We start from the raw sequence: 14307 nt of genomic DNA, 5'->3' as shown, positions 1-14307 counted from the left end.
AGCTGCCCAGTTTTCCCCATGTTTAGCTGACCAGCTAGCAGGAGTGAAACAGGTTCCCTGTGGATCTTCAGAGGAAGCAATGCCAGAGGATGTGAGGGAATGTGGAGAATCATAGAATCATAGAACAGCTTTGGCTAGAAGAGACCTTCAAGATCATCAAGTCCAACTTTTTCCTAACCCTATTGACACCACTAAACCATGTCCTTTAAAACATCATCTCCACTTCTCTTAAACACCTCCAAGGACGGTGACTCAACCAGCTCCCCGGGCAGGCTGTTCCAATGCCTGACAACCCTTTCAGTAAAGAAATTTTTGCTAATATCCAACCTGAACCTCCTCTGGTGAAATTTAAATCTATTTCCCCTAGTCTTGTCTCTTGCCACTAGGGAGAACAGACCAACTCCTGTCTCACTACAAACTCCTTTCAAGCAGTTGTAGAGAGCAATAAGGTCTCCAGGCTAAACAGCCCCAGATCCCTCAGACGTTCTTCATGGGACACATGTTCCAGATCCTTTACCAGCTTGGCAGCCCGCCTCTGTACCCTCTCCAGCACCTCAGTGTCCCAAAATGGATGCAGAACTTGAGGTGTGGCCTCACCAAAGCCGAGTACAGGGGCATGATCACCTCCCTGCTCCTGCTGACAACACCATTCCTGATCCAGGCCAGGATGCCGTCGGCCTTCTTGGCCACCTGGGCACACTGCTGGCTCCTGTTCAGCTGGTGTCCATCAACACCCCCAGGTCCCTGGACTGAGACAAAGATGTTAAGCACCTCAGCCTTATCCTCATCCTCTGCTACTATATTTCCTTCTCAGTTTAGTAGGGGATGTAGGTTCTCCTTGGTCTTCCTTTTGTTACTAATGTATTTATAGAAGTGTGCTCTGTCCCATCTGAGTCCCTTATCTAAGTGTTCTCCATGTCTTGTTAGCAATAACTGAAGGCAAATTAAGTATCTGTGGTGTAAGCAAAGGTCTCTTTCCTGATTTGTCAACTGCAAACTTGGTTCCCATGATAGCCAAGCACTAGCAGCAACTCAGTACTGGAGCTAGGGATGAGTTTATGGAGACTCCTTGTACCATTTATAGATTCTGGGTGTGGTCTGTACTTTTCCTGATAAGAGAGAAGTGTTTGGTAAAATTTGTAGAACATTTGCCTTTTAAAGAAGCCAAATGTAAGGGGAAGGAAAAAAATGCCTGCACTGTGCTGAGAAGACTGCAGAGCCACAGCCACTGAAGATGGTTTATGGGCAGGTTGTGGATTTTGCTCTGTAATTGAAACTGATACTGGAAGAACAGTGATGAAGAGTTTCTCTGTTCCCATGCGAAGGGCATGGAAGGAGGGACAACGGGGAATCTGGAGGGAGCTGCAGGGGAAATCTAGGGGTTCCCAGCACAGCGTAGGATGTGTTTGCTGCATAAGGATCTTCCAGGTGACCTTTTGGATACGGATTTGGGGCTGCTTCTGGGTGCTGGCTTTGCCCTCTGGATTAAACTGTCCCATAGGAAAAGGCAAGGCCATTCCAGGGAATTGGCACAGGAATGAACTCTAGGTCACTTCACTCCTGGGATAGCAAAGAAATGATTTAACACAGTCTAGGTGCCTCTGACACCCAGTGCCTGAGGGTTTTGCAGGATGAATGTGTGGCTTTTCAGTGGAATGAGATCCCTGTGGAATAAACCTGTCATTACCGAATCGGGAGGGAGATGCACACTCTCCTCTTAAATCCACAGGCTATAGGGGTATCTGGGACCTGATATATTTATTCAGCTCGCATCTGTTCAGCACGGAGGGCTGGGCTGGGCTGGTGCACTTACAATAGCTGGGGGCATGCCAAGCAAATAGGAGGTCCATGCCACAAAGTGCTGACAGCCCCAACCTGTGAATGATTTAGGCTGTGTTCCCTGACTCTTCTTGAACTCTAGAGTTATCTTCCCTGGTTGCATTCCTTCCCCTTTCTGCCCTTGGCTGCACAAATGTGCTCAATTAGGGTTAACTCAAACGGATTCAAACTTCATGCCTGAGGTTGGAAACCTTCCCAGTCAACTCACCACAGCCACATAGCATGGTGGGAGACAAGGCGAGAGGGGAGATGAACGCTTTTCAGAGAAACGAATCCAAGGAAACTTTGTTCACTTTTATTTCTGCAGGAGATGATCCCCCCAAAGGAGACTTCCCTGTTCAGAAAAAATCCCCGGTGAGTGTTACAGCTGGTTTCCTTTCCTTTGCTTTCTGCTCAGCTTGCTCTAAACATTGCAAGGTCTCTCTGTTCTTTCCTCTGTTGTGCTCTAGCTTTAGACAAACACCCTTTCTTTCAGAGAGCTGAAATAAGCATTAAGAACTCAAGGCAAAAATCCCTCCACTAACCTGATTAAGTTAAAGTGCAGCTTAAAGGGAAAAAATTAACTGTTTGAATGTTTGGGGAAAAGTGTGAGGGTTTGGATTGCTGCCTTTTCCCTGAACACTGCTCTTCTTGCGGGAAAGGACATATTTCACCGAGGTGGAGGGAGATGTTGTGTGTGGGAAGGAGGAAGCTGACCTGTGCATTTGCTTGGTTTGGTGAAACCCACCCGGGAAGCGTCCCTAGATGCTGCAAAGCAGAAGGAAGGAAAAGGACTGAGGACAGGCCGCTGATGTGTGTTACAGAGTCCAGCTGTAGTGCCAGATCCGCAGGTTTGCATCTCTGGCTCTAATTTAAAGCCAGATTCAGGTGAATATTTTCTTGCCTTGCAGCTCTGGTGTTTTTGCAGGTTTTCAGGCTAATTCTGGTTGAGTGCTTTGCCCCTAAATAGTGTACACTGTTACTGACTTCAGGGAGAACAGGACTTGTACTGCACCTGTTTTTATTTGCAGGACAATGTGATAATACTTGCTGTTAAAGCTCACACTCATGTCATTAGCAAGCCAACTTTTTAACTTGCAGTTTTAAGTACTGTGCAGGCATTAACCACTTGATATCCAGGGCTCCTGGGAAACATTAATCTTTGTCCCATTTTGCAGCTAGTCAGCAAGAAGGAGAAGTGAAAACAAATGTTTCCTATAGCTGGTACTTTAAATGCCCTTTCTTTTTTCCAGAGACATAAACTATCAAATTCCACAGTATCTTTAAGAGCTCCATAATCCCAAAGATCCCAGGCTTACAGTGGTAGCTAAGCAGAGCAAACTATCTGTGTGCTTGTGAATCCAGGCTTAGCCTCTTTGCTTTTGCTGGGGCTCTCTGCTGAACAAGGTCCCCCTTCGTGAAAGTGAGCAAACTGCGCCTGGCTCTCAGCATGGACGAAAGCTGCCCGCTTCTGGATGTCCAGGCAGGCCACAGGCAGGTCAGTGAGACGGTGGAGAGAATACATGAGGGCTTCTGTTTGTGCTGATGTCATCTCACGATGTACAAGCCAGATGGAAATGCCCCTGCTTGTAAGTCCTTTCTCTGTGTTTGTAAGCACTTACTCAGGGTCCTGGCTCAGGCGCTTGGGGAGGTTTAGCTGGGAAGTCACCGCCTCCTGCTCTTCTTTCCCTGCTTGCTCCTGCTCATCTGTAGGAGGTGCCCATCCCAGAGCAGGAGTGGCTGAAGCGAGTCGCTGCCAGATTTTGTGTCACTGCAGGTCGCAAGTCGCAGTGTGGCATGTGGTACGTTAAACCGCTGCCGCTAAATCCAGCAGGGCTTGTGCAGCGGGTGCTGAGGCGTGAGTTCAGGCAGCAGCGGTCCCACACCTGGCCATCTGGGTTTGAACAGTCACTCTCTGCATCTCCATCAAATGTTATTAGATTTCACGAGTACTGATAATGAGGGCTCTGAAAGAGAGGAAGAAAAATATCCATGTTATTCAGTTTTACTTCCAAGTTCAGAAAATGCCTTCGAGTACCCACAGGAAGTGTAATTTGCCTCTTATGGCTTTTCTTCTCTATTATGAAAAACTTCTTGGAGAAGGGTGTTCTGTGTGTATATGTCTGTGTGTGCTTTTACAGCTTATGTATGCCACCATTTTCAGGCTAGTCATAAAGCAGGAGGCCCCAGTGTGGTTTCCAAGGGAGTCCACTCTGTCTTACAAGCTATATGCTGAGCATGAGGGTTTCAGAGTAAATAATAAATGAAATAAATAATTGCATATTTACTCTAGTAAAGCAAAGAGGCCAAGGATTTCTTAATAAAAAGATAGCCCATAAATATCGAGAGAGAAAAAAATATACAAAGGGACAAAATTGTTAGTCTTTAGAGATCCTGGGTTAAGTAATGGAAAGCATATTATGGTGTTTTGTTGTGGGTTTTTTTTGTGGGCAGCCAGTCTCTTCTCTTTTGTTGTTCTTGTGTAACACTGAGCATCGTTCACATTGCTTCCTCAGCATCGTATAACATCACATCACTTCCTTGGCATTGTTTAACATAACAGCATCATTAAGTTAGTTTTCTGAACTTGATGCCATTGCTTTGGGAATCCAAACTCAGGTCCCTTGGTGATGAAATAAATCTGAATAAACACATCTATTTTGGTGTCTGTATTTGCATTTGGGACCCTGGAAAAAAATACAGGAACTCATTATTTCTGACATGAAGCACAGAAATACATGTGAAGAATTCATCTTACTTCACTAGCCCATACCATGGCTGTTTAAAACTATAAATATAAATGCAGCTGTTAATAACACTCCCCCCCGATCCCTCACCAAGCGCATGGCCAGCTCCTCTCGCCCACTAATTGGCAGGGGCTGGGCAGTGCTGTGACATCCCAGTTCTCCTGTTGCGGGGCAGTGGAGCTAAGCAGCTGGAAGCAGCTAGAAGCTTCTTAGCTCGGACCGCAGTGGGGTAGCAAGCGGGATGGAGGCCCACGCAGGGTCATGCCAAGACTCTTCTGTTTAGAAGCCTTGTATTCCCCTTGGAAACTACAGATTTTAGCTGGAATAAAGTCAGATTCAGTGAGCGGCCACACACAGACAGGTTTGACAATGCTGTTGTTAGTTTTGATTAATAAATTGAATTATCTGTAGCTACGCCAGTGTTCTTGGAGTACGAAATGGATGCCGTGGCTGAGGAAGCGCAGGGCACAGGACTGACACTCTGCTTCAGTGAACGCGGTGGCACAGTTCGATATAAGTGAGGTGTGGAGATTGAGGGCAGTTGTCACGTGGGAGAGAGCAGCCTCACATGGAAGCAGACAGCAGTTCCCCAGGGTCTGCCAACTGCTGAGGCAAGGTCGGGTACTAGGTTTTGAGGTAAAGTAGTGGCTTTATGTGAAGTGTAGGAAAAAAGACATCTGAAAGGGTTTTTGCGTTGCAGCAGAGCGGTGGTAGGACTCTTCCACTGGAGGTCCTGGAACTACAAGCATTGTGGGCTGCTGAGAGCCAGCGACTCCCCATGGTGGTCCTTACGGGGCCCATGTCAGCCTGGCTAATTCATTAGGAGCCTTAACCAAAGCAAGATAGGTGTGGGGTCCCTTCCTGCCCTTGAGCCCAACCCACAGGCCAGTCAAGCAGCACCGGGTGCCTGGTTTTCGGACTGGACTCCTCTCCACTTCCAGGAACCGTGGGGATATGTTGCTGGGGTGAAGGCTTTCACAGAGCTCATAAGTTCTTGTTTGTCTCCTGCAGAAAATATGTGGCTCCAACTACCCTCTAAGCATTGCCTTCATTGTGGTAAATGAATTCTGCGAGCGTTTCTCCTACTATGGCATGAGAGGTATGTGGTCTGTGTCTGGGAAGCTACTTTCACATTCTCCAGTTTCTGTACACACTGGTCTGGTGTTTCAGCGTCTCAACTGTCTCTCAAAATAAATGGACAATTTGGGATACAGGTATGAACAGTGTGCCCTAACCTTGATGCTGCACCTGCTCTGAGGAGAAGTTGGGACTAGAGGGCTCTAAACGTACCTTCCAGTCTAGATTTTTATACAGTTCTTTGTATCAGACCTGATTTTCCTGTACGTGATGTTTTTCGTAGCCATGCACGATCAGTGTGTTTGGGAATTGAATCATACAGGCGCCTAATTTGCAAATAGAAAATGCATATAAACAGAACTACAGGTAACAGTAAGATAAGCTAGAAAATATATTTTCCAGCTAAACGTAAATGTTTATGAGCAAAGAATGCCTGATACTCATATTTCTCATTTTATTTCTCATTTCCTGTGTCAGAGATTATGAGGAACAGGTCTGAAAGCACAGGTCTTTTCACAACAGAGCTCATAGCTGCTAGATAAATCAGTGTTTTTCTTTCCACCATGATCCTGATTACCTGCAGAGGTACACATTAATTATCTGATGTGATTTGCTTGTTTCGTTTTAGCTGTCCTGACACTGTATTTTTTAAGCTTCTTCCACTGGGATGAGAATCTCTCAACTGCTGTGTACCATGCCTTTTCTGCGCTCTGTTATTTCACACCTGTCATTGGAGCCATCATGGCAGACTCATGGCTGGGGAAATACAAGTGAGTGAAGATGTCTCTCCACTTCAGACAGCATCCATCTAGACCATGCAGTCTGTGCAAGGGCAGTGCTGCTTGTGCTCCCAGTTTTGAGGTAGCTCAAGCTGCAGCAAAGACACGCTTCCCAAGACCAGCTCCTCTCTGTTATCGGATGAGCAGCTGATATGTTTGCTCGTGCTCCTCTTTGACCCAAGGGCCAATAGGCAACCAAGTTGGAACAGATGAAGTGTCACAAGCACACTTTTCCTTCACTGTCCTTTCCTATCCCACCTTGAGGAAGCTGAGGTGTAGGGTGATTAACCCTCAGGTTTGCCAAGATCTGCTTCTGAGAAGGTTTCAAAGATGGTGAAGAAGTGATGCCATCCTCTAGATCTCGCAGTTTCAGATGAAATGTCGTTAACTTATGCTTTCACAGCGAACGGAATGTGTGAGCACACACATTTTTGTTCCAGAGAAACCTGGGTTTGCTCACATCATTTACCTCAGCACATAAACTCCCCCTGAGCAAGTTAGGCAGTCTCCCTTTCCACTCATACATTGTGGGGCCATCATCTGCCCCAGAGTGGTGGTGAGCAGCTGGATATAGGACTTCCTTTGCTTGGCACTGTTCACTCAATGTCTAAGGAGTAATATCTGTCAGAATGATGAAGTGCAGCCAAATCCTTCTTTCTAGGACTAAGCACACCTGGGAAAAGAATCTCTACAGGAAAAAAAACCAGCTGCCATATATGCCTTTTTAGCAGAAAGTCCTTAAGGAGATACCCATGTGGGGGGGGGTTGTGTGCTCGATTTTAATCATTCTCTTGTCCCTTTAAATGAAAAAAACCTACAAATAAACAGCAAGGGTTTATTAAGTTCATCATTTAAGGTCACCTAGCAATGTTCATTGATATTTGAGGATATATCTTGCAGCATGATGTTGTGAGAAGGTAAATCCTTATGCAAACTTCTGTCCATTAGGCAGGAGACTTTCCCCAGAGTAATCCCTGTGACTTAATGGGAGGTGGCTTTTGCTGCAGTAGCTGGACCTCAGCCAATACCAAGGACAGGATAACAGATTAGAGGGGCTTTTCAGAATGATCTGATGTGGCTCTAAATTAGCTGTTACAGTCAGGGTTTGGATGTGTTGAGGACTGCTTCCATATCCAGAGCTCATTGGACTTCTAGTGCCTGTCCTAACAAGCCCTTCCATGCTTTCTGTGTCTATCTAGTCTGCATATAAATACACGGACATCTCTTGATTCTGAAGGGGATGAAGGAATAGAATACACTCAAGAACTTGATCCTCCTAGTCAGATTTCTTCTTCCTGACACAGACATGGGAGGCAGATAGATGAGTGCAATCCTTCAGAGGTACTTGGGATCTGAAATAGACTCGCAATGGGGAAACCACATTCCTAATTTGGATGTGTTAGGTGGTTGAATGTAGGCAATAGGCCGTATAGATGCCTTCCAGTCAAGGTTTTCATTTAGGCACATGCTGTGAAATGCCAGTTATTAGTAATCTGTAAACTGAGTTGGACCTGGACAGTGCTCTTCTATTTGCAACCTTCCATGCATGACAAGTCTGGAACTTTTTTAGTTTATTCTGCCCAGCAACCACTGCAGAGAATCTTAATCTGAACCCATTTGCCTATCTTTTTTCTTCTGGTGTGCTCAGTGTTGACACAAAAGAGTTACAGCTGCCTGTGGTACCAGTGGTATGAGCAAAGCAGTTCTCTGTGTGTCTGCCAAGCAGACCTGCCCTGTCAGGAAGCACAGGCACACTGTTTTCAGATGGCTCATCACCTGGCACCTTCAGTCACTGCTGTTTGCTTTCCTCACAGGACGATCATCTACCTCTCCGTTGTGTATGTGATTGGCCATCTGATCAAGTCAGTCGGTGCAATTCCATCCCTTGGCGACCAGGCGGTTCATGTGTAAGTAGCTCCTGAAGCCGTGGCGCTGTAGCAGGTTGTGATGGTAGTTGGTTTATCCAGTACTGTCATACGTTTCACCTCCATCAGGCCAGCAGTTTGTGGACTGTGCATGGGCTGCTTTTATCAGGGAGTGAATGCACCAGAGGGAGTTGGAAACCACCCCAGAGACTCTAAGGCCTTTGAGATTGGGACCTCTGAGCACCACTCTCAGCCATACTGTGCTGCTGCTGGAGTTCAGTCTCCTCCATCCAGCTGCCTATACCAGGCTCATTCCTACCTCGTTTCCTCATCAGCATAGCTGCCAGCTCAGCAGGTTTCCATGTGAACAGAAGAAGGGTCTGTCTCTTCTATAGGGTGCAACGCTTCTTGCCCTCTAGATTCTGAACTGGTAGGCTTGTCAGAGGAGTTTACCAGCTGGCACCTCTGAAACCACCAACCTGTTTTTTGCCTAGGTGGTTGCAGCTTTAAAAATGTGCATCTGCACACAGGAGCACGTCTCATTTACAGAACAGTTTCTTTTTGTCCCAGACCTGGCGAGTCCTGATTCTCCTGCTCCTACAGATGTAATTTGTCAGGCCATCCATGGTATTTTGAGGAGCACTGGGAGGTAGAAATCACCCAAGAATGAGCCTGATTCAAACAGTTCGTCTGTGCCTACCCAGGCTGGAAGACTACAGAAAAAGGGTGTGGTTTTTTTTTTTTCCCTTTCTTTCCCCTTTTTCCCCACAACTGATGTCTGCAATCTTTTGTTCTCCTGAGTGAAAAATAGTCCCACAGATCTTTGATCTCTAGTATGTCCACTGGGCCTCAGAAGAGCAAAAAACTGGCAAAAGCAGTTTGGTTAATTGGCTGGTACTGAATGCAGAAATGAGGATAATTAATTTGGTTTTTTTGCACTTACCTGGCTCATCATCATTACCCACATGCAAAAGACAACAATAGCAGGGAAATCGTGGTTGGGTGACACTAAAATGCTCTCATAAGCACTGGAGATGTTCTGCAATAGTGATATTTTTGTTCTTGCATGAAGGATCCTGTCTATGATTGGTCTGTTTTTGATCGCCCTTGGAACGGGAGGTATCAAGCCCTGCGTTTCTGCATTTGGTGGGGACCAGTTTGAAGAGGAACATGTAAGATTTCTTTCCTAAAATCTGCAGTGTCTGCTTAATTTATGAGCATGTTTATGTGATCAAATTCTCTTGTACTAGAATAAGGGCAAGTTTTCTAGAGAAAGATCTAGTACGATGTGTGGTAGGATGTTTTGCATAAAATGAAAGAATCTGGATGTTTCAGGAAAGGCAAATGACAGAGAACAGGACCCATATTGAGAAGGAAGGGTCATAATTGCATCAGATCATCTAAATGTCAATTGGACGTCAGACTAGTTGGAAAATCCTGTCTCATAGAACTATAGCCACATCTGAACCAACTTGACAGGGGTGATAGTAATGTACTGGAATGGGATACAGCAAATGAGAAAAAATTGTATCACCAGCCTGTGTTTCCTTGGGAATTTTCCCTCAAGTCAGTCATAGTATGTGTCTTAGATGTTGTTCAGAAAGAACTGTAGGAAATTCCAGTCCTTTGAAAGTGATGCTGGTACCAAATCTACCCAGAATGTTTTCTAGATACTTCAGAATAGAAAGTTTTGGAAAGCTGGGAAAACGTTTTCTTTTAGCTCTGTTTGTACTCTGCATCCTGTGACTTGTAGTCCAGTGGCTTCGCGTCCTCATTCTCTACCATTAGTGCTCAGCCCCTCACCTGTGCTGATCTCACATTCCCGTTACGCAGCACACTGGCTCAACCAGTGATAAGATAATGCTTAAAGAAGTGAAGCAGATCAGGAAGTACTAATCCGCAGGCAAAATGTCTTTCACAGTGCTCCAGCACGTATTCAGAATTTAATGAATGAATAATATAAACTAGAATGTTTATTTTAAAATGCTGGGAAGACTTCTGCTTTTGGCACATGAACTGTGTGATGCTGAAGGGATGAAGTTTATGGCTACTAAGGAGTAACAAAACACAGGATGTTTCACGGTTGCTTTTCAAAGCCGTGCAGGCGTGTCTGTCCTGCGCTGTCTGCTGGACCCGATGCTTTAGAGGATGCTGAAGAAGAGGGGTCAGCAATCATCTGGTGCTCACCAGCCTCCCCAGTTGGCACAGCTCTGACTAAAAGCAGGCTGACGGTACAGCACGTGCACTTCTGGGAATACGCTGTGTGTGTGCTAGCATGTGGACATCCCAGCTTGCAGTGCCGATGGTTTTCCCAGAAGGGTTCCGACAGGTGTTGCAGCAGCGTTTTCAGAAGTGCTACTTCTATTAATATTTATGATTAATAATGTTTATCCAGCATCTTTCAATTACCACCTAATTACAGTATGATAATATGTACCACTTATCTTCAGAGTGTTTTGTAGACTTCAGCTAATGAATCTCAGCACCTCAGTCAGGCACATACATATTATTATCCCAAACTTACAACCACAACTGAGCTGTGGAGAAAAACCTGAATTGCCTGTGCTTGTGTGGGCCTGTGCCTACTCTCCAGCATTCAGACTACACATCTCCAATGAATTTATCAAATAGTAAGGTTCAAACATTCACCTGTGTATTGCCTTCAAGAAAAACTAATTTAGAGAAAGAAAATGGTAAAAAGTCTTCTGGCAAGGACAATGCATTCTGATTCTTTTCAGAGTAGAAAGTTTTGGTTTTTACTGTTTTGAAATGACTTGGCCTTTTGGAAGGAAAAAAAGGGCTTATGCTATGTGATAGGAAATGTAAGTCTTCAAAACTGGAATGACAAGTTTTGATTTATGTAAGGAATTAGAAGTTTGAGGCCAAGCAGAGTATTTCTCCCCTCTGGAGTGGTGTTTGAGAGGATTTATCATGTTTTTCGTCTACCACTCCAGGTAGGATGAAATAAGTTTTGAAAATTCCCAATGAAATGAAGCATTTGATTCTTCCTTCGTTTTCAGGACAGCTCTTCTGCTGAGCCTTTAAGTGTATAGGCTTAGAAGTTCCATCTGGAAACTAGGGATGTGATAGTTCTGTATGTAAAACAAATTGCCCCTGCTATTCCCATGTAGAGACAAATTTATGTTTTAAGGTAAATGCACACCATCAATCTGTTTTTCATTTAAGTACTTTACAAGTGTAATAGTCTTGGAGCTGCCACTTTGAGAACAGTGTAAGTATGAACAGTGATGGAGACTCATTCAGCAGGGGGTCAGATAGGGAAAGCAGATTTATCTGCAGGAGATTTCCAAGAATATTTGTCTATGGGATTAGAAGTCCAAGCTAAAAATGCCTGAATGAAATTATGTTACGATAGGTTATATGAATGTGAAGGCTGCCATGCATATTAATTAAGGACCAAAGCTGCTTTTACACAGTGTAATATGGTGTTTAAGGTACTAAATAGCTTTGTCTTTTTTTATTTTCTGGTTGCCAAGGAAATCATGATTACTGTATATGGTACCTTTTCTTAAATTAGCCAATCCAAATCATGTTGCTAATGTATGTATGCTGCAAAGATTATGAAAATAGGGAGGAAATTTTCTTTCCAATTAGTATAATTTGCAAGCTGGTGGATCATTTTTTTTGTACTCATTTTTGCTTTTCTCTGACCACTTTTTCCATCACTGACATCTGAAAATGTATGAAATAAGATGCTCCAAATTCTTTATGCATCACTACTCTCTTCTTTTACCAACATGTTCCTTTTGGTAATTGTTGCTCTAGACTTTATCATGTCAGAAGCTGCATACTTGAGTTTTTCTTGGCTTTTGGAAATTATGCTCAGATACGAAGGGTTATTGATATGGCATGAGAATTGAACTAGAAGAGGGCAGGACTGAGGACTCGATGATCCCAAGGGTCTTTTCCAACCTGAATGATTCCATGATTCTACAACTCTACTGCCCCACTCATGTCAAGGCATGTCAGGGCTGCTCTGGGAGTGGGAGAGATCATTTCTCTAGGTTTTCTTATGATGACAAATAACTAGTCACAAAGGTAGAATGAAAAAGAAAATATACCTTTGCTAGCTTAGCAGTAGAAAGTTCCAGATAATCAAAAAACCCCACTGGTAAAGATAGAAATGGAATATGAGACACGGTGCTATTTGCTATTAACCACAGGAACATGCTGTACAGATGATTATTATAAGATTTACTAGTTCTTTAATATAGGATAACCAATTTACAAGTAGTGTATGGATCAGATTTCCTGGGACATGGTAGAAAATAAAATTGTGGAAGAGCCAAAAGCTCAAGTCGATAGGGTTTACACAACCACGCTGAGGCAAGGCAAAAGGCCCTTAATCCAAGTAAGGGGACTCTCAGGCCCTTTAGTGAGTGGCGGTAGGAGGTGATGGAGCCCTTGCCCTCACCTTATCTGCTTCACAAGGGGACATAAGGAAAAGCCCTCCCACCTACCCACCTTCCCTGCAGTAATCCCATATGATAAGAGGCTTCTTGCCATATGAAGCAGCAATACTTCATCCTGGCTGCACCATTATACAGGGGAAGTTTTGTTACATTTTTAGATCCCAGGCTTCATTGCTTAAGAGCTGTCTTCTTTTAGATGCTTGTAATTCTTCACATTTGTGTTCTAGTCTTGTGAATATTTTCTCAGAGAGCAGAAGGAAGCCGGTTGTATTAGAAGGCGAGGGGGCAGAACTAGGCTCCTGTGAAGCTTCCTCAACTCACCTAAATTAAAGCTTCACATTCAAATGCTGCTCAGGTCATAGAGATGTGGCTCAAAGTGCCCTAAGGAGCTCTCTGCCAGGCTTCAAGCCACGTCACAAGCAATTTGCCCACTACCCTTACAGGACCTGGTGACAGCTGGGAGTGAAGCCCAGGAGTATATTGGCTGCCTGGGGTTAGGCTATTCTTAAATGCTTGTTTCACCAACTCAGGTGTCCCATAGCGGATGGTACAGGTGAGCATGGGGTTAGGTCAGGTAGCCTGCTCTTCTTTCTCCAAACACAGGGAAGAGGTTCAGCGCTCTGCACGTGAGCGTGACGCTGCATGCATGTCTCCCGCACAAGCAAGGAGACTGCTCAGTTGAATGCCCTCACACATTACACCAACAAGAAGGATGAAATTCTACATCAAATTCTTGGTTCCTTCCAAATTATAGATTCTGCAGGAAGAAAATAGATCAGCAAGAATCCTTTGACTGTATAATATGTTGCTGTTAAATTCTGAACTCTTTCTGTTAGAGTTCGTATGTCCATCAGGCTCTTGAATTGGCTCCCATAAATTTAATTTACCCTATTAGTTTGAGATTGACTGGCCTCATCTCGGTAATCTCCTGTGTGATGGATATTTCTCATTTGCTAGCGCACTCTCATCGATGTTGTTGTTACCAGCTCCTCAAAATATACAGGTTTATTTTCCTATTGCTACGCAGGAAAGAAGGGGAAAAAAAGACCTCAGAGATGGGCAGAAATGATGAGCTTGTCAAACTGTGCCAAATTGGATTGAATTAGGTGACAGAGGATCTGAATCATGCTACTTGTTCTGAATAAGTAAATACTCTTCCCTCCTTCGTATCTCACAACACTCGAAGTAGTGGCTTTTCCTCCGAAATGCCAAAAAGCCCCAAAGCACTTCTCAAGTAACGTGAGCTGATTTGTGTGAGCATCTACCAACACCTGAATGCAAGCTTGTTTGCTTAACATTTTATGCACTGTGTGCCAATATTTACCCAGCCGTTCTAACAAAAGAATTGATAAGTGTTCAGTTTGCAAGCCCAATGCTGTGCATTTGCTGTGACGTTGATGTTGTCTTCTCTTGTTTTAGACCTCAGAGAGAAACAAGTTTTTTTCCATCTTCTATTTATCCATTAATGCTGGAAGTTTGATCTCCACGTTTGTAACTCCTGTATTAAGAGGTCAGTGTGGTTTTAGAATAAGACAATAAATTAGCTGCTCTTTGCCTACTCTGCTGTACATAGTTAGCCTCTTATGAC

General features: G+C 44.3%; 1 protein-coding gene across 1 annotated transcript in view; it reads left to right on the top strand.

Annotated features, from left to right (window-relative positions):
• Positions 1-2061: 2061 nt before the first annotated feature.
• The window catches only part of SLC15A2 (solute carrier family 15 (oligopeptide transporter), member 2), a 39106-nt gene continuing 26860 nt past the window's right edge, over positions 2062-14307 (top strand). Inside the window, exons 1-6 of the mRNA XM_009869171.1 lie at positions 2062-2193; positions 5577-5664; positions 6271-6412; positions 8236-8328; positions 9359-9458; positions 14139-14229. Of these exons, the coding sequence (XP_009867473.1) occupies positions 2062-2193; positions 5577-5664; positions 6271-6412; positions 8236-8328; positions 9359-9458; positions 14139-14229 (646 nt within the window). The remainder of the gene's footprint in view (positions 2194-5576; positions 5665-6270; positions 6413-8235; positions 8329-9358; positions 9459-14138; positions 14230-14307) is intronic.

Source organism: Apaloderma vittatum, unplaced genomic scaffold, assembly GCF_000703405.1.
Source record: "Apaloderma vittatum isolate BGI_N311 unplaced genomic scaffold, ASM70340v1 scaffold10415, whole genome shotgun sequence".
Classification (NCBI taxonomy): domain Eukaryota; kingdom Metazoa; phylum Chordata; class Aves; order Trogoniformes; family Trogonidae; genus Apaloderma; species Apaloderma vittatum.
This window is presented reverse-complemented; position numbering and strand designations above follow the sequence as displayed.